This window comes from Maylandia zebra, linkage group LG7 (assembly GCF_041146795.1).
Source record: "Maylandia zebra isolate NMK-2024a linkage group LG7, Mzebra_GT3a, whole genome shotgun sequence".
Lineage (NCBI taxonomy): Eukaryota > Metazoa > Chordata > Actinopteri > Cichliformes > Cichlidae > Maylandia > Maylandia zebra.
The window spans coordinates 57,736,014-57,761,086 of record NC_135173.1 but is presented as its reverse complement, the minus strand read 5'-3'; the positions used below and the strand labels follow the sequence as shown (position 1 = coordinate 57,761,086).

At 42.4% G+C, this 25,073-nt stretch overlaps 1 protein-coding gene across 2 annotated transcripts in view; it reads right to left on the bottom strand.

Moving 5' to 3' along the window:
- pi4kaa (phosphatidylinositol 4-kinase, catalytic, alpha a) overlaps positions 1 to 25,073 on the bottom strand; it is a 46,283-nt gene that overhangs the window by 11,576 nt on the left and 9,634 nt on the right. The window contains exons 11-43 of one of the 2 annotated variants that reach the window (XM_004566958.5): positions 24,064 to 24,255; positions 23,875 to 23,975; positions 23,273 to 23,402; positions 23,058 to 23,187; positions 22,393 to 22,488; positions 22,137 to 22,320; positions 21,491 to 21,591; positions 20,963 to 21,131; positions 20,300 to 20,350; positions 20,085 to 20,193; positions 17,158 to 17,294; positions 16,936 to 17,069; positions 16,712 to 16,794; positions 16,561 to 16,631; positions 15,257 to 15,381; positions 15,069 to 15,150; positions 14,908 to 14,991; positions 14,534 to 14,623; positions 14,315 to 14,434; positions 12,622 to 12,714; positions 11,345 to 11,501; positions 11,093 to 11,220; positions 10,842 to 11,000; positions 10,591 to 10,742; positions 10,391 to 10,498; positions 9,611 to 9,831; positions 8,287 to 8,442; positions 7,781 to 7,860; positions 7,491 to 7,690; positions 6,170 to 6,257; positions 5,916 to 6,083; positions 4,382 to 4,435; positions 4,035 to 4,155 (exon numbers count right to left, since the gene is read on the bottom strand). In XM_004566958.5, the coding sequence (XP_004567015.1) occupies positions 4,035 to 4,155; positions 4,382 to 4,435; positions 5,916 to 6,083; positions 6,170 to 6,257; positions 7,491 to 7,690; positions 7,781 to 7,860; positions 8,287 to 8,442; positions 9,611 to 9,831; positions 10,391 to 10,498; positions 10,591 to 10,742; positions 10,842 to 11,000; positions 11,093 to 11,220; positions 11,345 to 11,501; positions 12,622 to 12,714; positions 14,315 to 14,434; positions 14,534 to 14,623; positions 14,908 to 14,991; positions 15,069 to 15,150; positions 15,257 to 15,381; positions 16,561 to 16,631; positions 16,712 to 16,794; positions 16,936 to 17,069; positions 17,158 to 17,294; positions 20,085 to 20,193; positions 20,300 to 20,350; positions 20,963 to 21,131; positions 21,491 to 21,591; positions 22,137 to 22,320; positions 22,393 to 22,488; positions 23,058 to 23,187; positions 23,273 to 23,402; positions 23,875 to 23,975; positions 24,064 to 24,255 (4,074 nt within the window). The remainder of the gene's footprint in view (positions 1 to 4,034; positions 4,156 to 4,381; positions 4,436 to 5,915; positions 6,084 to 6,169; positions 6,258 to 7,490; positions 7,691 to 7,780; positions 7,861 to 8,286; positions 8,443 to 9,610; positions 9,832 to 10,390; positions 10,499 to 10,590; positions 10,743 to 10,841; positions 11,001 to 11,092; positions 11,221 to 11,344; positions 11,502 to 12,621; positions 12,715 to 14,314; positions 14,435 to 14,533; positions 14,624 to 14,907; positions 14,992 to 15,068; positions 15,151 to 15,256; positions 15,382 to 16,560; positions 16,632 to 16,711; positions 16,795 to 16,935; positions 17,070 to 17,157; positions 17,295 to 20,084; positions 20,194 to 20,299; positions 20,351 to 20,962; positions 21,132 to 21,490; positions 21,592 to 22,136; positions 22,321 to 22,392; positions 22,489 to 23,057; positions 23,188 to 23,272; positions 23,403 to 23,874; positions 23,976 to 24,063; positions 24,256 to 25,073) is intronic. The other variant, XM_004566959.5, reaches the window with a different exon arrangement.

Genomic DNA, 25,073 nt, shown 5'->3' with positions numbered 1-25,073 from the left:
TCCGCTTATCCGAGGTCGGGTCGCGGGGGTAGCAGCCTAAGCAAAGAGGTCCAGACCTCCCTCTCCCCAGCCACCTCCTCCAGCTTGTCCGGGGGAATACCAAGGCGTTCCCAGGCCAGCCGAGAGATATAATCTCTCCAGCGTGTCCTGGGTCTGCCCCGGGGCCTCCTCCCGGTGGGACATGCCTGGAACACCTCGCCCAGGAGGCGCCCAGGGGGCATCCTTGCCAGATGCCCGAACCACCTCAGCTGGCTCCTTTCGATGTGGAGCAGCAGCTGCTCTACTCTAAGCCCCTCCCGGATGGCCGAACTTCTCACCCTATCTCTAAGGGAGAGGCCAGCCACCCTTCGGAGGAAGCTCATTTCCGCCGCTTGTATCCGCGATCTCGAGGGAACAGTTTACCCTGCCCGGGATAGGGTTACCGGGGCCCCGCCCTGGAGCCAGGCCCGGGGAGGGTGCCCGAGGGCGAGCGTCTGGTGGCCGGGCCTTAGTCCATGGGGCCCGGCCGGGCACAGCCCGAAGAGGAGACATGGGCCCATCCTCCCGCAGGCCCACCACCCGCAGGAGGCGCCATAGGGGTCGGGTGCATTGTGAGCCGGGTGGCGGCCAGGAGCGGAGGCCCTGGCGGACCGACCCCCGGCTGCCAAGACTGGCAATAGGGACATGGAATAACATAAGAGTGTCCATAAGTGCACGTGGCACCAGGATGCTCTAGGCCGTAGGTCGATGATCGATTTTGTAATCGTATCACCAGACCTGCGACCATATGTTCTGGACACTCGGGTTAGGAGAGGGGCTGAGCTGTCAACTGATCACCACCTGGTGGTGAGTTGGATCAGGTGGCGGGGGAGGACGCTGGACAGACCTGGTGCACCTAAACGCGTAGTGAGGGTGTGCTGGGAACGTCTAGCAGAGGCCCCAGTCCGCGAGATCTTCAACGCACACCTCCGGCAGAGCTTCAACAGCATTCCGAGGGAGACTGGGGACATTGAGTCCGAATGGACCATGTTCAGCGTCTCCATTGCCGAAGCTGCTGCATTGAGCTGCGGCCGCAAGGTGGTTGGTGCCTGCCGTGGTGGTAATCCCCGAACCAAATGGTGGACACCAGAGGTGAAGGGAGCCACCAGGCTGAAGAAGGAGGCCTATCGGGCTTGGTTAGCCTGTGGGACTCCGGAGGCAGCCGACAGGTATCGACAGGCCAAGCGGAATGCGGCTCGGGCAGTGGCTGAAGCAAAAACTCGGGTGTGGGAGGAGTTCGGAGAGGCCATGGAAAAAGACTTTCGGACTGCCTCGAAGAGATTCTGGCAAACCGTCAGGCGTCTCAGGAGGGGAAAGCGGTGCTCTACCTGCACTGTGTATAGTGCTGGCGGAGCGCTGTTGACGTCGACTGAGAAAATTGTCGGGCGGTGGAAGGAATACTTCGAGGACCTCCTTAATCCCACTGACACGTCTTCCGGGGAGGAAGCAGAGTCTGGGGATGAGGGGTGTGACCCACCGATTTCCGGGGGCGAGGTCACTGAGGTAGTTAAACAACTCCTTGGTGGCAGAGCCCCTGGTGTCGATGAGGTCCGCCCCGAGTTCCTGAAGGCTCTGGACGTTGTAGGGCTGTCTTGGTTGACACGTCTCTGCAATGTTGCGTGGAGATCAGGGGCAGTACCTGTGGACTGGCAGACCGGGGTGGTGGTCCCCATCTTCAAGAAGGGGGACCGGAGGGTGTGTTCCAACTACAGGGGGATCACACTCCTCAGCCTCCCCGGGAAAGTCTATGCCAGGGTGCTGGAGAGGAGGGTTCGTCCGCTAGTCGAACCTCGGATACAGGAGGAACAATGCGGTTTTCGTCCTGGTCGCGGAACACTGGACCAGCTCTTTGTCCTCTCGAGGATACTTGAGGGTGCATGGGAGTTTGCCCAACCAGTCTACATGTGTTTTGTGGACCCGGAGAAGGCATTCGACCGTGTCCCTCGGGGCGTCCTGTGGGAGGTGTTGCGCGAGTATGGGGTGTCTGGCCCATTGCTACGGGCCATTCAATCCCTATACAACCGTTGCAAGAGCTTGGTTCGCATTGCCGGCAATAAGTCGGACTCGTTCCCGGTGGGTGATGGGCTCCGCCAAGGCTGCCCTTTGTCTCCGGTTCTGTTCATAATTTTTATGGACAGGATTTCTAGGCGCAGCCAAGTGGCGGAGGGCTTTCGCTTTGGTGGCCTCAGAATCTCATCTCTGATTTTTGCGGATGATGTGGTTCTGTTGGCTTCATCGGGTGAGGGCCTCCAGCTCGCACTGGAGCGGTTCGCAGCCGAGTGTAACGCAGCGGGAATGAGGATCAGCACCTCCAAATCTGAGACCATGGTTCTCAGCCGGAAAAGGGTGGAGTGCCCACTCCGGGTCGGGGATGAGTTCCTGCCCCAAGTGGAGGAGTTCAAGTATCTCGGGGTCTTGTTCGCGAGTGATGGGAGAAGGGAGCTGGAGATCGACAGACGGATTGGGGCTGCGGCTGCAGTAATGCGGACGCTGCACCGGTCAGTCGTGGTGAAGAGGGAGCTGAGTGTAAAAGCGAAGCTCTCAATTTACCGGTCGATCTACGTCCCTACCCTCACCTATGGCCACGAGCTGTGGGTAGTGACCGAAAGAACGAGACATTATTTTTTCGTTTTTTTTTTTTTAAAGACTCGAAAGGACTTGAAATTCAAAGTTTCAGACTTGTGACTTTACTCGGACTTTTACACCAGTGACTTGAGACTCGACTCTGACTTGCCTGACATTACTTGAGACTTGACTTGAGACTTGAGGATAAAGACTTGAGACTTACTTGAGACTTGCAAAACAATGACTTGGTCCCACCTCTGGTACTTATGTCGATAGACATAACTGGTAAGAACTGCAGAGCTGATCTTGAATAGTGCGGTAAAGAATTAACTTGGTAGCTTGGTCTAGTAGCTTTGGTGTAGAGCTCCTTAAATGTACTTTTAATAGGTGCGAACATTATTGTAGTTTGGTTCCCTATTTGGTAATGTCTTGGACATTATGGTTAGTGTGGCTTGTGATTCTAGTTCTTCAGATCTGGAGCAACCCTTTGATTTCTTCCCCCCCCCCCCGCTATTATGAGGTTTAAGAATTTTTCCTTATAAAACCTATTTGCAAGAACAGATTTGCAACCTGGGGGAGATACCACTTGCACTCTTCTATATGCCAGTTACACTATTAGAAATCTCCAGCTATATCTAGCATTTTTACTAGCGTTTTCTTTTGTCCTCTTTGAATTTGATCCAGGTTACTCATGTTGCTGGCTAGAGGAATTGGATTTGGTAAGGGTGTTGGTATCAGCTGGCTTGATGGATCAGCTGGCCATTTTATTAAATGGGATATGTTTTAATGTTGCGTTATTGTTAATAAATTATGATTTCTTTTAGATTAATTTCCAATGTCAAGGTGGAACACTGATTTTTTAAGAATGGGGGTGTAAAGCCCCTCTCACTCTCAAGAAATTCCTGGTCTGCTGTTACTGATGACTGGCATGGGAGGATCGTCAGCTAATGCAGCTCACCTCAGGCTATAAAAGTTGGCCCCGAAGAACTGTTAAGTCTGTCTCTTCCAATCCATCTTGCATCAATACATTGGTTATCTTTGTTTTTTTGGTTAGGTTATGTTGAATAGATTATCTTTTATTTAAGTAAACTTTTTGTGTGAACTCTTTCTTGGTTACCCACTTTGAGTCAATTCATGATAATAGAATATGTCACTTATTTCTTATTAAACTTATTCTGCCTTTACTTTTTTATGGTCACCTTTTATCTATTACTTATTTCTCAAAAAGCTTAAATTGGACTTAACTAGGTTAACTTTGTACGAGACAGTTGAAGGAGCTTGAAGAGCTGAATAGAAACAGTTTCATGTTTTACTCTGAAAAAGTATTTTTACTGAGTGTGTTCATGTAGGTTTTAATATAACGGGAAGTTAGGGTGAAACTAAATGTTTTTCATTCTTTTCTTTCTTTGTTACTCAGACTAACTAACACAATTTGATAAGTCTCTACTCACGGTCCTTTTGGTGGCCCTCTTCATCCATAAAGATGTTGGTCTTCATGTTCCAGATGAACTGGTGGGCAAGAAGCTGAGACTTCTGGGCTGCCCACAGGATATATTCTCTCACGTAACCCATCTAAGCGAGATAGAGAGTAGACAAAGCTTATATTGGTATTATTATTATAGTTAATTATATATCTCTCCTTTGCCTTTAGCAAAAACACAAATATCTCTCTTTTTTTTGGAAGGGAATATGATGAACTTCTTGTAGAAGGAAAAAAAATCTCCCAAGTTATCACAGAGTAGATAGAGCATGGAATTTTTCGTCATGAAATCAGCAAAGGTGGAATTGTTAATATTACCTTGTCATAACGCAGAGCCTGAACAATCTGAGGAATGTAGAATAAGATGGCATCCTAGGAAGAACAATGAAGAACTATTAAGAAAGATTTGTTTTTATGAAGTTGTATCCTCCATCTTGGTGCTGTGACAGTGTTAAAGGAGGAACAAAGTAAGTTCTCCTCTGAAGTTGCTGTCATACATGAACTCAGGTCAAGACACTGCCTCATGATTCTCTCTCATGTGGCCCATCGGAAGCTTGTTTTATGCCGGGAACACTATACCCTATACTGCCAAAAGTATTCACTCAAATAATTGAATTCAGGTGTTCCATGGCCAAAACAAGCACCTATGCATTCAGACGTCTTCTACAAACATTTGGGAAAGAATAGGTTGTTCTCCGGAGCTCACTTAAGTCCAGCGTTGTACCGTGATAGGATGCCACCTGTGCATTAAGTCCAGTTGTGAAATTTCCTCTCTACTAAATATTCCACCGTCAACCGCTTGTGGAAGTGATTGGGAATGATTGGTCAGCCACGTAAAATCACAGATTAGGGTCAGCAGATGGTGAGGCCCATAGCGCGGAGAAGTCGGCTTTCTGCTGAGTCAATCACTACAGACGTCCAAACTTCCCATGACTTTCAGATTAGCTCAAGAACAGTGCACAGAGAGATTGGGAGAATGCGAGCCAATGCAAAGAATGCCACGACCAGAATCTAGAGCAGTGAGGATGTGTTTTCTGGAGTGACGAATCATGCTTCTCTTTCTGGCAATATGATTGACGAGTCTGCCAAGAGAACAGTATCGGTATTTGTCTGATTGCACTGTGCCAAGTGTAAAGTTTGGTGGAAGCGGGATCATGGTCTGGGGTTGCTTTTCAGGAGCTGGGCTCGGCCCCTTAGTTAATATGAAAGGAACTGTTAATGCTTCAGCATACCAAGACATTGTGGACAATTTCATGCTCCCAATTTTGTGGAAACAGTTTGGGGATGACCCCTTCCTGTTCCAACATGACCACTGCAAAAAGCAAGGTCCAGAAAGACTTTTATGAGCAAATTTGATGTGGCAGAACTTGACTGGCCTGCACAGAGTCCTGACCTCAACCTGAACACCTTTGAGATGAATTAGAGCGGAGACTGTGAGCCAGGCCTTCTTGTCCAACATCAGTGTTTGACCTAACAAACGTGCTTCTGGAAGAATGGTCAAATATTCCCATAAACACACTGAAATCTTGTGGAAAGCCTTACCAAAAGAGATGAATTTGTTATAGCTGCAGAGGGCCAACATCATATTAAAACCTATGGATTAAGAATGGGACATCACTAAAACTCCTATGAATGTGAAAGCAGACGAGCAAATACTTTTGGCAATATAGTGTAACCGATAATTACTAAGCAATTCTTGGTGCAAATCCACATTGCTTTGTACAGGAGAGCTGGCAGTTTAAAGAAGACATTTTAATGTCTAATCCTTTTAAAAAGTTCAGCACATTAATGAAAGCAGCTTGAGTCAATGCCATGCTGAGCCCAAAAAACCCAAAAACAAATCTTGACCTACTGGAGGAAAAGAGCGTAGCACTTTAACCCCATACTGAGCAGTAAGGGGATGAGGAGGGTACATGCTGCTGAAGTAGGACAGACCAGTGGGCGGGTCAGCCGGAGCCCAACACAAGATGTGGCTCAACTCAGGGGAGTCAGCATCAATAGTGTGCCATGTCACCAGGAACTAAAGAAGGATAATTATATAACATTCAGTCACATTAAACATATAAGATTTCCAAAATCAAGCTTTACAAGAACACCTGATCTCACCTTGACAGCCTCAGGCACATCACTGACTGCACCGGGGTCCAGTCTCACAAGTCTGGTCACTTCAGCAACAATGGCGTCATTCTTAAATCTGGAAAATAAGACATTTAAAATGAAAATCTACACTCTAGTACAAGAAGGATAGTCACACCTTTACATTAAGCACTGGTTTCTTCTTAGTCAGAATTTCGACTATTACAAGCAGCAGACCACAAGGAGGGATGTTGTGTCTTGACCTTTTTTAGTGGCAACATTGTTTTCAAAGCTTATTGTTATGTTTCGGTGTTGTCAGTTTTTTGTTTTTTTGCGTGACTGTCATGTATTTCCTGCTTTACTTTGAAAGTCTGTGTTATCTTAGTGTGTTCAGTTTACGTTTCCTTGTCTCGTCAGGTCTAATTTGCCCCAGCTGTGTTTCCCTCCTGTGGTCCATTCCCTGATTGCTCCTTCTATGTATTTAAGCCTTGTGTTTCAGTATGTCATGGTCGCGATCTCCCCCCGTGTTGTAAATAAATAGTTTGTTGTAAATAGCTGTAAATGGGTTTTGTCAATACTTTCGTTTTGAGACACTTCCGTTTTGGGAATTTGGTGGAGAGCCTTAGTGGTTTTTTTTGTCGTGTGTTTTTTCCTTATTTTTATTTTCCTGCGTTGCACGCCGGTTGCCTAGGCCGGGGTGTAACATTATGTAGGGTGAGTCAAGTGATAGGCTGTTAGGTTTAATGTATGTGTTGTAGGTTGCCATTTAAAAAGCTACATAATGCCATTTAGAAAGCTAGAATGCTTCTGTTTGCTATCTAGGTAACCTACGCATATGACTACGTGCATGACATTGATAAGGGGAACAAGCAGCCTTGAGAAGAACAGATTCTACCAGCGACAATCTGGGAGAGCTGCACTCCCATCATATAACCACACACAATGTATAATCATGCTTGCACAGCACAATCACCCTTTGTAACCAGTTATAGTAATTTCTCATAGGTAATACAGCTTTATGAATATCCATGTGTGTAACCAATAAAAACAACCTGCAGGGGGAAAGCAAGTTGAAGTGGGTTGGAGACAACTGCTTCCCTCTCGCGAGTGAAAACTTGAGCTCTATGTGACCTGGTTCCTGAGTGAGTTTATCCAGCAGTATCAGGGGTAAAACTCTGACAAAGGCCTTTAAGATGATTTGATCTATCTTATGCACAAAATGGACAGTTGGCCCTGATGACTCAGAACAGTGCTCTCATGGATTTAGTTAATGGGAAATTAAATGGCAAAACCGGTTTAATACTCATTTAAACAAATGAGTTATTAGAGATTGTTCTTAGAGATTGGCCACCTTGTTGGTAATTGCATAGCCAGGTATGGAGCGATACTCCAGGCCAGGTTGACGTGGTCCTTCCACTGTTTCTCTGTCAGGCTGATGTATTTGGACCTCCAGTTGGCGATGCTTGTCTCCACTGACTGCTCTGTGGCAATGGCCAGCTCTTGTGTGGAGAGGGGGTTGTACCACGTTGTCAACCGTTCGATCTCACTAGCCTGGGTACACAAACCAGAGGTCAAGAGCATTAAGAAGGTTTTATCATGAACAGGCATCTTAAGTGCAGTCAAAACACTCATATTACTCACCAGTAATGCCAGCAACAGAGTCCTGCGTTTCATGTAGTATTTGTGAAGCTGCGTTCCTCTGTTACTTTTTTTGGATGTGCCTAGAAAAAGAAAAGGTACAAAAAGTCAGTCCATAAGTCCTTTATGGACTGACTTTTTGTACCTTAATGTCTCACAGACATTTCCCATCTGTGTTCGTCTCTTTGATTTGGAAAAGGTGATGGCTTGGATATTTCACCAGTTCAAAGTCTAGAGCAGTGCAGTCCAAATGACTGCAAGAGTTTTTGCTATATCAAAGATGCTTTTAATGTCCATATTTTCATTTTACATTTTATGATGCCACCCAGACTGAAAGGAAATGTCAGTCACACTCTTAAAACAAATGATATGACATTGTGATATGACACACTTTAGCAACATTTAAACTATATTTGATTATTGAAGGAAGTGCTATTATCAGTTTCGAAAGGCTCTTGAATAAAATATTCATTCTTTGTACTGTCCGAAACACTGAACCTAGGTTCTACCTGATTTTTTGGATGTGGTGGACATGCCACTCGACAGCGGGTACGTATTGATCCATCCCTGGCCAGTCTGTTGGGTGCGGGAGCTGGAATCCATGTTGCCCCTTAGATCAGCAGCGTTCATCACTGACAGGCTGTTCAAAGATGCATCCTGATTATCTGTTCAAATGCAAACAGAATCAGTGTGGCCATGAACGCAGTGGGTTACTCTCAGCACATCTACATCTGTGCTTTATTAAACTTATACAAGAGCGTTCCTTACACATAAAACAGTCACAAACAATATGAGCGATAATGAGGGAGTTGTTGAAGAGCGAGATGAACCATGTCACTTAGCCCTCTGCTGATGTCATGATCATGTATTTGAAATCGAGGGACTCCGGAATAAATGTAGGTAGCCGGTGCACTGATACTGGATCGGATGCAAGTAATCTGAGCCAGAATTTGCACTGAGGACCTGAAGAGGTATGCTCTGTATGAGTATGAGACAATGTCTAGAGAGTATTTTAAATTCAGGGAATTTAAAATTAAAATAGAAAGTAGCTCGTCCACAGAAGGACTGGTAGCTCCCCTTACGATAAGGGTTCAGATCGCGCGAACAGGTGTGGGATTAGAGCTCTGGGTAGCTCCCCAACTGGGTCTAGACTGGGTCTAGAGAGTATTTTAAATTCAGGGAATTTAAAATAGAAAGTAGCTCGTCCACAGAAGGACTGGTAGCTCCCCTTACGATAAGGGTTCAGATCGCGCGAACAGGTGTGAAATGTGTGTGTTTAGTTAGTTTGTTTGTTTTAATCAATTTTAAATCGTGCTTTTTATTTGTTTTTGTTTCTAATGTCTCTGTCTCTGAATTGTGCTATACAAATAAATTTGCCTTGCCTTGCCTTGCCTTGCCTTTTGTCAAGGTCTTTGGGTATGAAGAGGAAGGAAATTTCTTGGTTGGAAGAAAAAATATTTTTTCAATTTATGGTTTCTTTAAAAATGATCACTTGGGGGACTGGTGGGCTGATATGATGAGTAGTCATGCATGTTGACGCAGCTGACAAATTTGTGCTTTTCCTCACAGCTTCTAAATATTTAAGACAAAAACTGACTTAAATTTTATGGATCACAAAGTAGAGGAAATGAGTAAAGAAAGAGTAGAAAAACTGAGCATATGAGAGGAACCAAAATAAGAACGTTTAGGGAAAAGAGAAAAGAAAAGTAAATTAAATCAATATCAAAGATGCATATATCAGGAGGACTGTGAGGAAAAGCAATCTCAAATTTGACCCACGTAAAAGCATGCCCCTGCTGCAATGCAGTCGAAGCTCCACTGCTTTAGGCTTACTTAAGATAGATATTGGAGAAGTGCTGGACACGATAAGCGATCCAAATATCCCAGCAGAGAGCGTGCTCGGGGCTGGGGTAGTACCAAGCTCACCAGGTGGGACCAAATGAGATGCTGCCAGGTACTTCTTGTCAGACAGGATGCTGGCGTAAAAACGGATTATGATGCTGATGTCCTCACGGAGACGCTTGTCACCCTGGGTGGGGAACTTTGGAGCCACACTAGAAAGACAAAAAAATTAAATGTCTCACTAGGGTTAGATTAGGGCTAATACTACCTAAATCCTGAATTAGGGTTAGGGCTAACCCTAAGGCTATCTTGGCTCTAAAGGTTGGAATGCTGGTTAACTTACTTCTTTGGTCCAGATTAAAAGAGCTCAACACGTTAAAGACAGCGAGAATGACAGAGACCTGACTTTCGTTCCAAAATGGTTCAATTTTTTCCCCTTTTCATGCAGCACTTTTTCAAGTTTTACATTTTTTGTGATTGATTAACTGCCTTGCCAGTTGTTGGATGAATTGATGAATTGTCACTAGTTTATAGTTTATTTATAAGTTTTTACTTTACAAAGTAATAATATATAGGATGGTTTAAAAAGTTTCAATGTAAATTTAATTACAAACAATAACAGAATACAAATAAACAAAAGCTAGGAGGTTGGGTGAAAGATTGAAGACAGACATGCTGAAGTTAGCATGCTAATCAGCTAGCACTGAAAAATGTTAACTTGTTGTAAGCCTAGATTTGATTGAAGAAGAGCAAGCATCTGAGTCTGACTACCTGAAGTAATCAAAGGCAGTAGAGTAGATCTTCTCCCGGAGCACATTTCTTACAGTTGCATTGGTGACGACGTCAGAGTGGAGCAAAGCCAGACCAAGAGTGAGCAGCCTAGAGCACAGAGAAAGATGGTTTTCATAGAGGAAAGAGATTTTGTATAAGCACACCATAAATACTATGTAAACACTGTGACTGGTATATACCTGAAGCGAGGTCCAATGGCAGCTACATGGCGGTTGAGGCTACTCTTAGCCCCACCAACATCTAGAGACAGAGAGCGCTGCATCAAACTGCCAAAGATTTCCACTTGATCTGCACTGGAGTATTTTGCGATCTCAAATCTCTGGACCAGAAACTAGTTGAACAGGGAGACACAGAACAAGGCGAGAATTTAAAAAGAATTGACTAACAAGATAACACATAAACAACTCAAGCAGATTGGCAGTTATCCAACCTCTATCCAGACATGGTGAGGGGTGACATTTGGAGGGCAGGGGATGGGCTGGCTTTCCTCTGAGGCAGCGAGAGGATCAGCCTCCACCTGAGCATCCGAGAACAAGCCCATCTTCAGCTCCACAGTCATCTGCCATGCTCCTGCCATCTCTCGCATGAACTAAGCGGGCATACAGGATACTGACACTATGTATGCAATTCAAGTATGCCGACAAGAGAGAGAGAGGTTTTTGTTTGTTTGAGTATATGTACCGGTACTTCCACTCCTATACGTGCCGCCAGCAGCCACTCCCAACAGGCAATTGCTGTTTCCATACCATGTTCTGTAAACATCTTGAGTGGAGACCAGCACAGGTGGTGCAGGAGCTGAGGATCACAATCTACAGGCAATTCAGGAGAGAAAATGCCACCCCACCCCCCAAAAAAAGAGAGAGACATGAATTTGATACCAACATCATCACTTATAATACCAAAATACCAAAGTAAATCATAAAGGAAAATAACCTTTGGTGCTAATGAGCAAGGCAGTCAGTTTGAACATGGCCTCAGTAAAAGCCTCAGGCTGTGCAGAGTCTAATGCTTCTCCCAACTGTTTAATCATCAGTCGGCCCAAATCAGACTGTCCCCGGACTGCCTGGGCAAAGTGGATCATGCCTGATACCTACAAATGAAAGAGAACATTTATGAGTATGAAAAATGTATCTAATAAACAGATGTTATGTTTCCAAAATCTGCCTGCATCGTATTCTGGTTTCACTCTGGCACCGTTATGAGCCCTTCAAGATTTCAGCATTCACCAAACAAAATTTCAGAAGGATCTGTGTTTTTTTCAACCAAAATAATGTGGCCATGATCACTAACGCAATAGCTAACGCAGTCCAACTTTTCCCCCTTTGATTACATTACAGAGATCTCTGGACCATTAGATCAGGTACTGGTCCATTAGAAGTGGCCATTATCCACAGTGTGATCAACAATGGCCACCGACAACTCAACTAGATTTTGGAACCTCCAGGATCAAAAATTAAGCCAACACATAAATGCCAAAAAACAGCCTCCAGATCTGTCTAGTAGTATTGCTTGTGATGTTAATTATACTAACAACTTACCCAATGAATTAAACTCCAGTATTTTACTGGCATGTTACTTTGTTGTAGTTACTCTAGCAAGTATATGTTCCTGTGTTGTGCACTCTTAACTAAGGCTGTTAGCATTAGCTGATCCTTTCTCAGGCCACCCTTTTCATGACAATATCACCCCTTCACACTTTTGGGGGGGGGGGGGGAATCTACCACAGGTGGAGGATGGACTCAATCTGGGTGACTTCTATTGTCTTATGTAGTTTGGGACTGATTGTTGGAGTAGGTGTAGTTTTTCCTTTGCTGTGGAGTCAGGTGGGCCACCATGGGCTGCGTGGAGCTTGGTGCTGCTGCTGCCATGGACCCCCGTCTGATGGGCCTAAACCTGCCTGTCCTTGGTATATTTCGGGGAACAGGGGTGCCTATGGGGGTTAGCGGTTGGTACCCCAAAGTACCTCCTCTCTGGCTTCAGGGGGGGGAGTACTTTGGCCACCCCGATCCTTTCCTCCCCATCCCTAATGGCTTCTCTCCTCCCACTTCATCACACCAACACACATGCGGGGCCTTGGGGTGCATCACTGAGGTTCAGGTTTCTCTTCCTCTCCCTCTGTTAACTTTCTCCCCAACTTCTCTTTCTTTTTTTTTTTCTCCATCCCCCAGTCTTTTAGTGAATATGGGTTGTAATATTTATTGTGACTTTACCTCTCCAGCGTATCTGTTCCTGAGATTGAGGGAGGCCATGAAGTTTGAGTAGTCCTTTTTCACACAGGCTGGCCTCTCAGTTAGTTGAGTGGACTAAAGGAGAAAGTGACAAAGAAGAGCCTAATAAACCACGCTGTTACTATAAGCATAAACTGTTACTAATAAAAAACAGTCATAACTCATTTGTGCTCAACGTGACATGACAGTTACCAGAACAAAAGTTTATCTGTCAAGTGTGAATAGAGTACTGAATAACTTGTTGCAGATTTGCTAACCCTATTGTGTAAACCAGAGCACTTTATATTTTAGGTCATATTTTATGCACTACTGACATTTTAATGTAATAAAACAGATTTAACGATTCACATGCATAGTTGTTCAGTTGAAGACAAACAAAAGCAACAGAGTTATTACACACAGCAATGTTACCTTTACAATGACAGAAGGTTTATTTGATGAAGGTTTTTAAATCACATTTCTGCACTAGGATCAGTCCATAAAGAAAACTTAAATGGCAAAACTCTCCCAAAATCACTAATAATGTACTCTGATAATTAATATATTAAAATATCTAAGAAAACAAAGAAAAAATTCATGTGACTGACTGCACTGCCACTAATGCTAGGGCAACTTTGAGTGTAAACATCTGCACAGACAACATGCTATCACAAAGCTATCAAACAACCCAGGGTGATGTAAAAGTTGAGTACATGCCAGCCAAAAAAACACAACCAGAACCTGATTGTGTTATCTGCAACAGATAACAAAAGCTGATATAAGGAGTCAGGCTTGCAGTATTGCAGCCTTCATTTCTATCTGTACATGTTTCTGGAGAAAAATCATTGTAAATGCATTTTAATATTAAAAGATAACCAGAATAAATAAAAAAAAATTGAGTTTTTAAATAATGACTTCATGACTTCATAAAAACTGTGTTCTGTATTTCTGTCCAAAACTAAAATTTGTTTTATCTGAAACATGTTAGTATGAAAATGATGCACAAATAAAATCAGGCTGGGGGAAAATATTTTTGGAGCACTGTATGTATGCCCTCCTTATGATAGGATTATGTACTGGTGTGTGGGACCGTTATCTCAGGTTTACATGGCTGACTGATAGTTATTTATTTCAGGTGATGTTATGGAGTAACTCAAAGGTAATGTAATAAGTAGTGTAGAGTAGTGTAGTAGTAGTGTTGTAAAAGCTCACCTTTCAGAACACTCACTTCACCAGATGCGCCTTGTTTCTTTTCCTCACCTTTGATTGGGTGTGGTGCTTTCCCTTAATTGCACTCGCCTGTCACTCGTTATATAAGGACTGCACTCACCTACAGCTCACTCTTTCTTCACATGAGGTGGCAGCTGAGGTGAGTTTCTGTTTGAGTCTCCTGAGTTTATGTATTATTTTGAGTTACTAAGTTACTTAAATCACACTTTATTTCCTTTCAGAGATAGCAGTCCGTGTGTCTTTCCTTCAATTCATTCAATAAAACGAAAAACCCTGCAAGTGATTACTGACTGTTCATTCTCATTCTGACCGGATGAGCCCATGATGGTAACAATCTCCAACCTCCTCTGAACCTTCCTCCAAAACAAGTAGAGAAATTACTACTAAAATAACAAAACATGTAACTTTTTTTTTTTGTAGCAACCCCAACACTTGAATTTGTAAAAATGATGAGTGTATCACCCACCCCAAGTGTGGTGCTCTGCCTGTTGTAACCAGCAAAGTGCAGGATGCTTTCTGTGGCCATGGCTAGGCCTGTGTGCTGGGAGAGGCCTGATACCCAGTTCTGATGTTTGTTTAGATACTCCTGAAAAGACCAGGTAAAGCACAGTGGTTTAAAGCATGTTTAAGGCAACATGTGGAGTTTTGCATGTTACAGACTAGAATGTTTCAAAATAAATGTTACCTGTAGGTGGGATTTGGTCACAGATGGAGCCCACTTCATAGCCTCTTTAAGAATTTCTCCACAGCGTGCTGCAAAATCCTTCACTATGCTCTAGAACCAAAGAGACAATAGGTCTTTTATATATGAGAAAAAAAAATCTACTACATAGACAATACATTACAAAAATCTATTATCTAATAGTACTTGCTCATAGGGGGTCATATGATTGTTGGGTTTTTCTCTGTATCTATTATTGTAGGATCTACTGTACAATATAAAGCGCCTTGAGGCGACTGTTGTTGTGATTTGGCGCTATATAAATAAAATTGAATTGAATTAATACATATATAGGGGAAAGAACTGAAAAACACAAATCATAAGTAAAGCAACATTACCTCTCTGGCTTCATACGTGTCTGGGACAGTGATTCTGTATGGTGTATCTGGGATGTCATAATAAGGCTGGTCTTTATGAATGTCCTGCAATAGATCCAAATTATACAGCATAAGTCATGGTATACAAATGCAGTATAACAGTCTTAATGATCATCACATACTGCACTGAGTGAGAGGGAAAGAGTCTGCAGAATGTCCAACATAGTCTTCAGCACACGGCCACTCCACAACAAGTGGGGGAAACTAAGTAGAGAGAAAATACAGTCAATTAGGAACCTGCTTTTGTACAGTTAATGTGACTCTGGGTGATATTTTAAGTAAATTAACATGTGCATCAAGTCTTGCTCACGTTTCAGCCAAGCCAGACAAGTATTTGTCAGCCACTCTACGGATCCTTTTGTGGATGTGGTTGAAGTTCACCAGGAGGAACTGAGCGTGGCGTTCAAGCTCCTCCTCATGGGCTTTGGTTTTTGGCTAAAAGTGTGACATTATGTAATTTTATTGTAGAATATTTTCAAGATTATGTCATTAAAATAGTTTACAGTGATATACATGACATGAAACTGAGAAAAGCAGTAAATCCTCACATTTGAGAGCTGGAAATTCACTTTCATCGAATTGCTTCTGTAAATCATGTAAAGCAACTCTATTGGAGTCCAAAAATAAAATCTAAATCTAAAATCAGTATATCAGGAGTCCTTTAAGACTACAATTGGGAACCTTTCTAAGTGTAGTTTATGTGTACAGTAGGTCATTTATTTTTGATTTGTTTCTCCCTGGAGAGCAAAGTCAGAAAAGAAAAACTGAATCAGTTTGACTGCAGTCTATACACAATCTGGTTGGGTGCTTGTCTTTTAACTGCAGTGTTTTTCTATTAACTGTGTGTTCTATTTGAGATGAGTGACTAATATTGATTTAATTGGGTCCTGTCTACTTTTGTTCCACAACCAACATGTTTTTAAATGTTATATGATAATCTTCCAGCGCTCCTGCAGTAGTTTTTGGATCTGATGCGTATGACTTCAGCTTTGCTTAATGTTATCTAACTGTTACAAAACATTTGATTTACAACTGAGTCTCGAGATGGACCTTTAGTGTATGTGAGGGGTTATGAATAGCACACCTAAAACACCCAAATTGTTAAATCTGTGCAGTTTATCTTCTGTTTTGGTTAAGGGTAAGAACCCTGTCTTATGGGGGAGAGTGTGACGGCTGCATGGCTGGTGTTGGTTTTCTGTGTCTATCTATTCCAGGTAATTGGTGGGTGGCGCTGACCCAGTTTAGGACGCAGCACACCTGAGCAGATGGTGCTGAGGAAAATCAGTCCCTTGGGCTGACTCTTCTCTACTCATATCCTATCCCCTTGTTTGCTGACTGGTAGAGCACTCTCTTTTGTTTTTGCATGCACAAACTCACTCATACATTTTCCCTGCAATCAGACACTGCATATATACTAAAAACCAGTATTTGTTTTTTTATTTAAATAAATCATTTAACAGCAACCTAATGCTATGTATGATCGCCCTTTTTTGATACATTCTTTTGAGTCAGGTCATGACAAATAATATGTATTTAACCAAAGAACACATTGAATAATAAAGTAAAGATATAAATGCACTTAAGATATACTTTGACTTCTAACATCTTACTTACTTTTTCAGCCATCATTTGCAGGAAGACCTCAAAAACCTTGTCGCTAACAGCAATCACACACTGCATCATACCTGAAAACATTTGAATGTGCAGAATAAATGATTGCCAGTAAATTGGTATTTTTCAATGTTTTTTTTTTAGTTGTTCTTACCAGATTTATCCTTCTGTATTGCTCTGTCCTCAAAGTATCGAAACATAACCTGAAAGCGGTCCAAGTCCAGAGAATGCAGCATCCTAACAGATGTGAGAAAAACAAACCAGAATAAAGGTTAGATATATATACTAGTCAAGTTTTATTTGTCTAGTACAAACTGGAGAAGATGTGCATGAGATTTTATATTAAAAAATAAATAAATAAATCTCATGCTGGCTTACCTCATATACTCCAATCTGTAAACAGACAGCAAATATGTGGACATGGCAAAGTCCAGCTTGTTGATGAGAGCAGCCACCTCTGGAGGAGGATCCAGCAGGTTGATGATGGTACTGCGTAGATCATTCAGCTCTGCCTGGAATTCAACAATCAATCAAAAACTAGTGCCAGCAGGTAAACTACAAAATATCTGGGTGTTTGTCTGCATGTGGGCATTCTCATACCGGAGTGACAGTATCATTCTTCAGGGCAGAGTTGTACTGCAGCTCTGAGCGTAAAGGTTCTCCACTGGGAAACGTGAGCAACGGTGATTTGGTCGCTATCTCACAAACCCCTTCATACCACTCCTCTGGCCACAAACCTAAACATTTCAACAGCAGCAAATTTAGGATTTACATCTTTAAAATGAATGGTGTCATGTGAGTAAATGTCCAAATGGTTAATCTCATCCACATATTACTGTATTTTTCAAAGCTTCCTTACTAACTCACTAACAAATATATCACCCATTGTCTGTTAGAAAAAAAAAAATTAGAAAAATAAAAACTTTGACTCCTTGGAAGGAGTTGCTGGGACCCGTTCTATATACGTTATATATTCTTCCCTAAAGCTGTATTTTTAGAAGGCATAGCATATATTTTCATTACTATGCAGATGAAACTCAGCTTTATCCATCCATCCATTTCCTTCCACTTATCCGAGGCTGGGTCACGGGGGCAGCAGCCCAAGCAGAGAAGCCCAGACCTCCCTCTCCCCAGCCACCTCCTCCAGCTTATCCGGGGGAACACCAAGGCGTTCCCAGGCCAGCCGAGAGATATAATCTCTCCAGTGTGTCCTGGGTTTGCCCCGGGGCCTCCTCCCGGTGGGACATGCCTGGAAAACCTCACCCAGGAGGCGCCCAGAGGAAATCCTTGTCAAATGCCCGAACCACCTCAGCTGGCTCCTTTCGATGTGGAGGAGCACCAGCTCTACTCTGAGCCCCTCCCGAATGGCCGAACGTCTCACCCCATCTCTAAGGGAGAGGCCAGCCACCCTTCGGAGGAAGCCCATTTCCGCCGCTTGTATCCGCGATCTCGTTCTTTCGGTCACTACCCACAGCTCGTGACCATAGGTGAGGGTAGGGACGTAGATCGACCAGTAAATTGAGAGCTTCGCTTTTACACTCAGCTCTATCTTCACCACAACAGACCGGTACAGCGTCCACATCACTGTAGCCGCTGCACCAATCCGTCTGTTGATCTCCCGCTCCCTTCTCCCATCACTCATGAACAAGACCGCGAGAGACTTAAACTCCTCCACTTGGGGCAGGGTCTTGTCCCTGACCCGGAGTGGGCACTCCACCCTTTTCTGGCTTTATCTATCTAATATATTTCATCTATCCAAAGCAAAAATGACACACACAAAATTAGTTTAACTGCAGAAATGTCTTAAAGACATAAACCTGAAATTCAGATGAAACAAAAAAGGTTGCTGTACTTGGCCCTAAAAACCTTTGAAAAATGGTGTCTCTCCAGATACTTACTTCGGATAATATTAACTTGGCCTCCAGTAATACTGTGAGGAATCTTCACATAATTTTTGATTAGGATAATTCTTAATAAATAAATAATAAATATTTTGGACTGCTTCCTGGCATTTGCATTGTATCTCTAAAATTCAAAACATCCTGTCACAGAGTGATGGTGATTGACTAGTTTATGTATTTACTATTTCTAGGATGGACTATTGTAATTCATTATTATCAGTTTGTTTTAAAGGCTCCCTGAAAAGGCTTTAATGGATCCAGACTGCTGCAGCGAGAGTAGTGAAAGGGACAAGAAAGAGAGAGCCTATTTATCCCATTTGTTATCTTTGCTGGCTCCTTGTTAATCCAGAATGAAATTAAAAATCCTCCTCCTCATATACAGGCCTTGACATACTACCTTTTCACCGCAATAGAGCACTAGGGTATCCTAGGGTATTTAAAAGTAAAATAAGAGGCAGAGACCTCAGCTCTCTATGGAACCAGCTTACAGTTTAGATATAGCAGACAGAAATCTTCTCTAGTTTTAAGTACTGTATATGCTTTAAAAAAAGGGAAAGTTTTAAGCTTATAGTTAGGTGAGTCTGAACATTCCCTTAGTTATGCTACAAAATGCCTAGGCTACTAGCGGGTTCCCATTATGCACCAAGTGTTTCTTCTTCACTCACAGCTTTTCATTGTCTATGTGTATATAAACCACATTGTGGAAGAGAGCCAGAGTTCAATAGTAACTAATGATTAAATCCAGTGTGTCCTTTGTCCTATTTCTTTCCCCTCATCCCCAACTGTTCACAGCAGATGGCTGCCAATCCCTGAGCCTGGTTCTGCTGGAGGTTTCTTCCTGTTAAAAGGGAGTTTTCCATCCCACTGTTACCAAGTGCTTGCTCATAGAGGGTTGTCCGATTGTTCCGGCTTTCTCTCCATTATTGCAGGCTCTTTCCTTTACAATATAAAGTGCCTTGAGATGGGACAATCACCGCACCACTAGCACTGTTGCTTCACAGCAAGAAGGTCCTGTTTGATTCCACCTATCCTGGCCGGGGCCCTTCTGTGTGGAGTGTGCATGTTCCCTGTATTTGTGTGAGTTCTCTCCAGGTACTTCTGCTTCCTCCCACAGTCCAAAGACATGCAGTAAGTGGGGTTAGGTTAATTGGTAATTCTAAATTTCCCATAGGTATGAATGTGAATGCCCCTGACAAGGATAAATGGAAGAAAATGGATGAATGGATAAATAAAAATTAAATTAAATATATAAAGAATAAGGGGTGGATTAAGACTTTTGCACAGTACTACATTTAATCCTAAAAAGAAGCTACAGATATATGAATTCATTAAGGCTTTTATAATAAATTAAAGATAATGGTGATTCCAGGAATAAAAAAATGTTTGCTTGAAAACTTTCCCACAAATTCCCACTGCATTTCCTAATTTAAAACAGACTGATATGATGAGACTACTAAAATAAATGGGAGACAAAATAGTAAAACTGACATTTTACAGGACTAAGGATGCAAAACAGAAATAGAGCTACAAAAATTTCAGTTTGCTTTACTGTGATAAAACAAACAAAATTTTGATATTTCTGATATTTTTGTACACAACACAACAGAAATAAACAACTCCTTCTACCTGAACCCTCCACAGCAAATCCCATGACTACGGAGTAGAGCCAGAAGTCTCTAAAGAGCTTCTGCAGGCGTGGCTTTGCCTCCTTGATTGGTGGTAGCCTCTTTGTCAGCTAAAAACAGAAGAAGAGGAGGGATAACAGACCTTTTAAAAGTGCTAGGTTTACACTAACTCTGAATTATCAAAGATTATATGATGAAAATACACAAATCACTTACCACTGCAATGACTGGAATAAGGACTCCAAGATTTCCGGCACTGCTTGATGCCTGAAGGTACAGAGCTGAATTAGCCACTTGAAAATAGACTACCACTTTATTTAATTAATGAGTTAACTACATTAAATATTTTCTACACAAGCAAAAGTTTCAGTGTTTAACAAATTTATTAAACACCCTAGCATAAAAAAAAAAAAAAACAAGAAACCTGTAAATTCCCATGCTAATAAAAATATTAAAATTTGAAAAATTTAATTTATGGAGCACTGTAAAAACTATAAAGTCAGGGGGGTTGGGATCTGAAGGAAACTAAATACAGTGTGACTTAACAGCTACTATATGCATCACCTATGTTTCCTGGCTCTAGCTGCAGGAAAACTGTAAAAATCGGAATCATTTCCCAATTATAGTATGCTGTTATCTTATGAAAGCAGATTGCCAAGAAAATGAAGCAAAGCCATTTAAGGTAAAAACTTCCTCTTGCATGTGTTGACTTCACTTGACTTGTTTGACCTTATACCTAACTACCCTATGTTGTTTTTAGTTCCACTTGTGTTGTTTTTCCTTCCCATTATAACAAATTTCCCACGTGTGGGACTAATAAAGGTTATCTTATCTTATCTTATCTTATACTGGAATGTGCAATGTGAGTGTGTGCCATACCTTCAGAGTTGGGCCCTTGTCTGAGGCCCTTTCACTGGCTCGCTTGCCTTCTAAGCCCAGCTGAACAAAGAGTTCTAGCAGGTTGACTAGCAGCTCGTCAACCATATGCTCAGCCTGAAGGTTTGCTGCTATGTTACCCAGTGCATTTATAACAGCCAAGGAACAGTGTCTGCAGAAAGAGGAAGGAACATTTATGTACGAGATAAGCAGTAGCACATGCGTTTCTGTAACAGCGGGGGTATGGTTCACATTCAGGCTCCCATAAGAGAATTGATACAGTTTTTGCTTGCTGATGCTCAAGATGGAGAAAAAAAAACAAAAGAAAACTCAGCTGCATTGAAGCTTGAAATAAACATTTGAATGCTAACACAGGACTGTAGAGCAAGTGGCCAACACTTGCACTGAAATGACAATAGTAAAGAACAAAACATGACGCCAATGTGAACAAGCAAAACCATAACACCAGGGGGGGGAAAAATGCTCTTTTAAGACTAAAATTCCTCATCTGCCCTATAAGGTGATTCTTACCTGTATCCGTGATCTTTGTAATCTTTAGTAGAGTAAACCATGGAGCTTGCCTTGACACTGATCTGCTGGAATAAATTCCAAACTTCCTGGTAGATGTATTGCTAAAGTGGAAGGAAAAAGAGAAAAAAAACCACAAAGTTCCCCTTCAAAAATAAAAATTACACTTTAAAAAGGTTAGATTTGGGTCTAATATCACTGCATATGATGTCATATACTGTCCTTCCTCTGAAAAAGAAAGCATACCACAGAAGCTTGATTCCCTTGTATAACTCACAATTGTGCGTAAGTATTAAAAGGAACTGCACTGCAGTGGTTTAAATCACAGAGATTCCTATGATTCCAATTTCTTAATATAATTAGGAAGCCTTCTTCACATGCAAAAGTTAGTAATGGAGTTCCACAGGGTTCTGTGCTGGGAACCAAATCTGTTAACATCATACATGCTTCCCTTGGGCATTATTATTGTAAGACACTGCTATGCAGATGATACCCTAGTTTTGTTTAGCCATGTCTTACCCTACAATATAAAGTGCCTTGAAGCAACTGCTGTTATGAATTGGCACTTCATAAATAAAATTGCATTCAATTGAATTACTCTAGAAGCTTGAAGTTCTAAGACACATGAAGTTTGAAGATAAACACTCACATTCCCTGTGATGACCATGCAGCCAAGTTGGTCTATGATGAGGACATCAAGCTGGGAGGGAGGCTGGCAGAACTTCTGCTGCAGAATCTGAAGGATGGGCTCCATTACTCGGGGGGTGTCCCGTAAGGCCACAGCAATGTGACCCAAAGCCCTGATTGTGTGGTCTGGAATCAAGTGAGCATCCCTGTGGGGCAATATCTTGGTTATTTTAACTTCCCAAGTCAAGAGCAGAGTATAATTTCGGTGAGAGGCTTACTTGTCATTTTCCTGATAGATATAAAGACGATTAGACAGACTGGCGAGAAAAGCTTCAACAATGACATTATCCATAGTCAGGCCAGCTTTAAGGCACCTGAGAGCAGAAGGAAAGACTGGGAGTGAAGGCTTTGTTGACAATGACATGTACACGCAAGTGGGATGGGTTTCGTTCAGCAATGCCTTATATTAAGGGGAAGCACGTTGTACACCTGTGTGGATTCACAGTGGACATTTATCATTGTTTTTAAACACACTTTCATCTCTTTGTATGTTATAACTTCAGAGTTTTCCACAGCTTGCTGACAGACCAACAACAGCACAAGCAAAAATAGCCCACATACTGGTCTTGATGCATGCTCAATCATCCAGAATCAACTTTTGGAGAGCACACATACTGGTTATAACACATATTTTTAGCACTACCCACATTTAACAAAACAGATGCTCTCTGCAGATAGACAAGCAGTCTGCAGGTTCTGTGGTATGCCGATGCACTACAACTGCTGAACCATTATTTCTCCTTCATAAAAACTCTGTGGGAGTAAATTGGATCTTAAACGGTTCTATTTATGAAGACTTCTGTGAACCTGTTATTTACACTGTTTTCTTGCAAACTGGAAAATGGAAAGCTCCAGTGCCTAATGTACCTGTGGGGGAACTCACCTGCAGATGTTATCAATGGAGATGTCCCGAAGCTGCTCATACATGGAGGGCTGGCTCTTCTTGCTCGAATGGGTGCTGAGTGTTGACTGGGAATGTTCATTGGTCACATGAATCTTTATTTCACTACCACCTTAAACAAAATCATAATCTTGTAAGAACACATTAAACTGGAAGGAACACGGTTGGCTGGCTGGTAGTGGTGGAGCATGAGTTACCTGGGGTGTACTGGCTGTGATATTTGTACAACTTCACCAAAACAGGAGAGGGCACCACCAAGAAGTCTCTCAGGGATGTGGTAACAGAGTGGGCCACCACTGGAAAGCGTTCACACAGACGACCCAACCCCTGAACACAAAAAGTATTTCTAAATGTGCATTTGTAATAATAATATTTGCATTCCTCCCAGGTTTACAGCTATTTACTGTGAAGAAAGCAGGAGAAACATTCCAACAGGACAGCCACAATAGATGTTACTTTAAAGCTTTTAATTTCTGATTTGATACAGTCTGTGATTACCTAAAGCATCAGTGATAACCCAGAAAATCAAGTACCACTAGGTTTCAGAAATTTGTCATCAACACCAAACTACTGATCGTTATAGCTCTAATGTGAGCATCTTAGCCCGATTTCAGCATTGTCAAAATTCTCCTGCTATACCTCAGAAGTATAAACCATACTGATTGGCTTGAAAAAAAAGAAAAGAAAAGAAAAGAAAGAAAGCACTAATCTGTCAAAGAGAAACAAAATCTTAACAGGACACAACACTTTTCTACTCCTGCTCCCACATCATTTTCTTCCCTCTCTGGTAGTTCTTTACCTGTAAGCAGCAAATCAGGAGGGGCATGTGAGCAATGATGACTTTACTGGATGTCTTTGATTGCAGTTTCTCTGAGAGCTTGGTGCAAAGATTCTCAGCTCCTGGCAAACAAACAAAAAAAGGTTTACAATCAAGATTATCGAGACTGATTACTCACTGTTGGACTAAGATACAGGAAGCAAGACTTACCCTGCTCCTCAGTAACAGCCCACACCATGAGGTCCACACAGGCGGCATTAGCCTGACAGCGCAGTTTGAGTGGGCTCAGTTCACTCTGGAGGTACTCGACATCATGAAGAATCCTTTGCAGCTCTGACTGGCTGCTGCTAAACTGCTCCAGTACAAAGTCATGAACCTCCTTCACATAGTCTGTCTGAAGTTCTGACAGAAAACAAATTATGTTTGTATTATTATTATTATTATTATTAATATTATTATTATTATTATTATAGAGACATTAGGGAAGGAGAAATTGTGATTTTGTTATTGAATAATATAAAAAGCACTTATTGTAAAATCCAGTGTTAAAAAAATACTTAATTTTAACAACTCCAAAATCAGCTAAAGCTATCAACAGAACATAAAGAAAAGTCTCCTATTTTCGAAAGCAGCAGTACTTTCATCTAACTCCATTTTGAACCATGTTATGGTTGCTGACCTCTAGTGGCTCTCCCTCTGTGAGAGTTTTTTTTCTCCTTTTCCTATGTTACAGGTCTGCCAGTGAGCAAATCATCCAGGTTGTGCTGTGAGCTAGAGTGGTTTGGGCAGCAGGCTTTAGTGTGTGTGTGTGTGTGTGTGTGTGTGTGTGTGTGTGTGTGTGTGTGTGTGTGTGTGTGTGTGTGTGTGTGTGTGAGTGAGTGAGTGAGTGAGTGAGTGAGTGAGTGAGTGAGTGAGTGAGTGAGTGAGTGAGTGAGAGAGAACTTAAACTCTGTGTAACTTTGGCTTTGGCTTTTTCTTTTTCACTTTTCCTAAGTGTTTTAAAGAGGTAAGTGAGATAATAAACAATAAAAAGGCACACAGGTTTTATCTTGAGGATGGGTTACTGGTGAGGAAATGGGTCTCAAGACCTGCTTTACAGCAGGAAGGAGGTGATGAGGGTTGGGGGGTGGTACGCCAAATAGCCATTCCTAGGGGACAACCGGGGCGGCATATTGCAGCTTGCGCATGAACACCCGCGGTCAGGTCATTTAGGAATCACT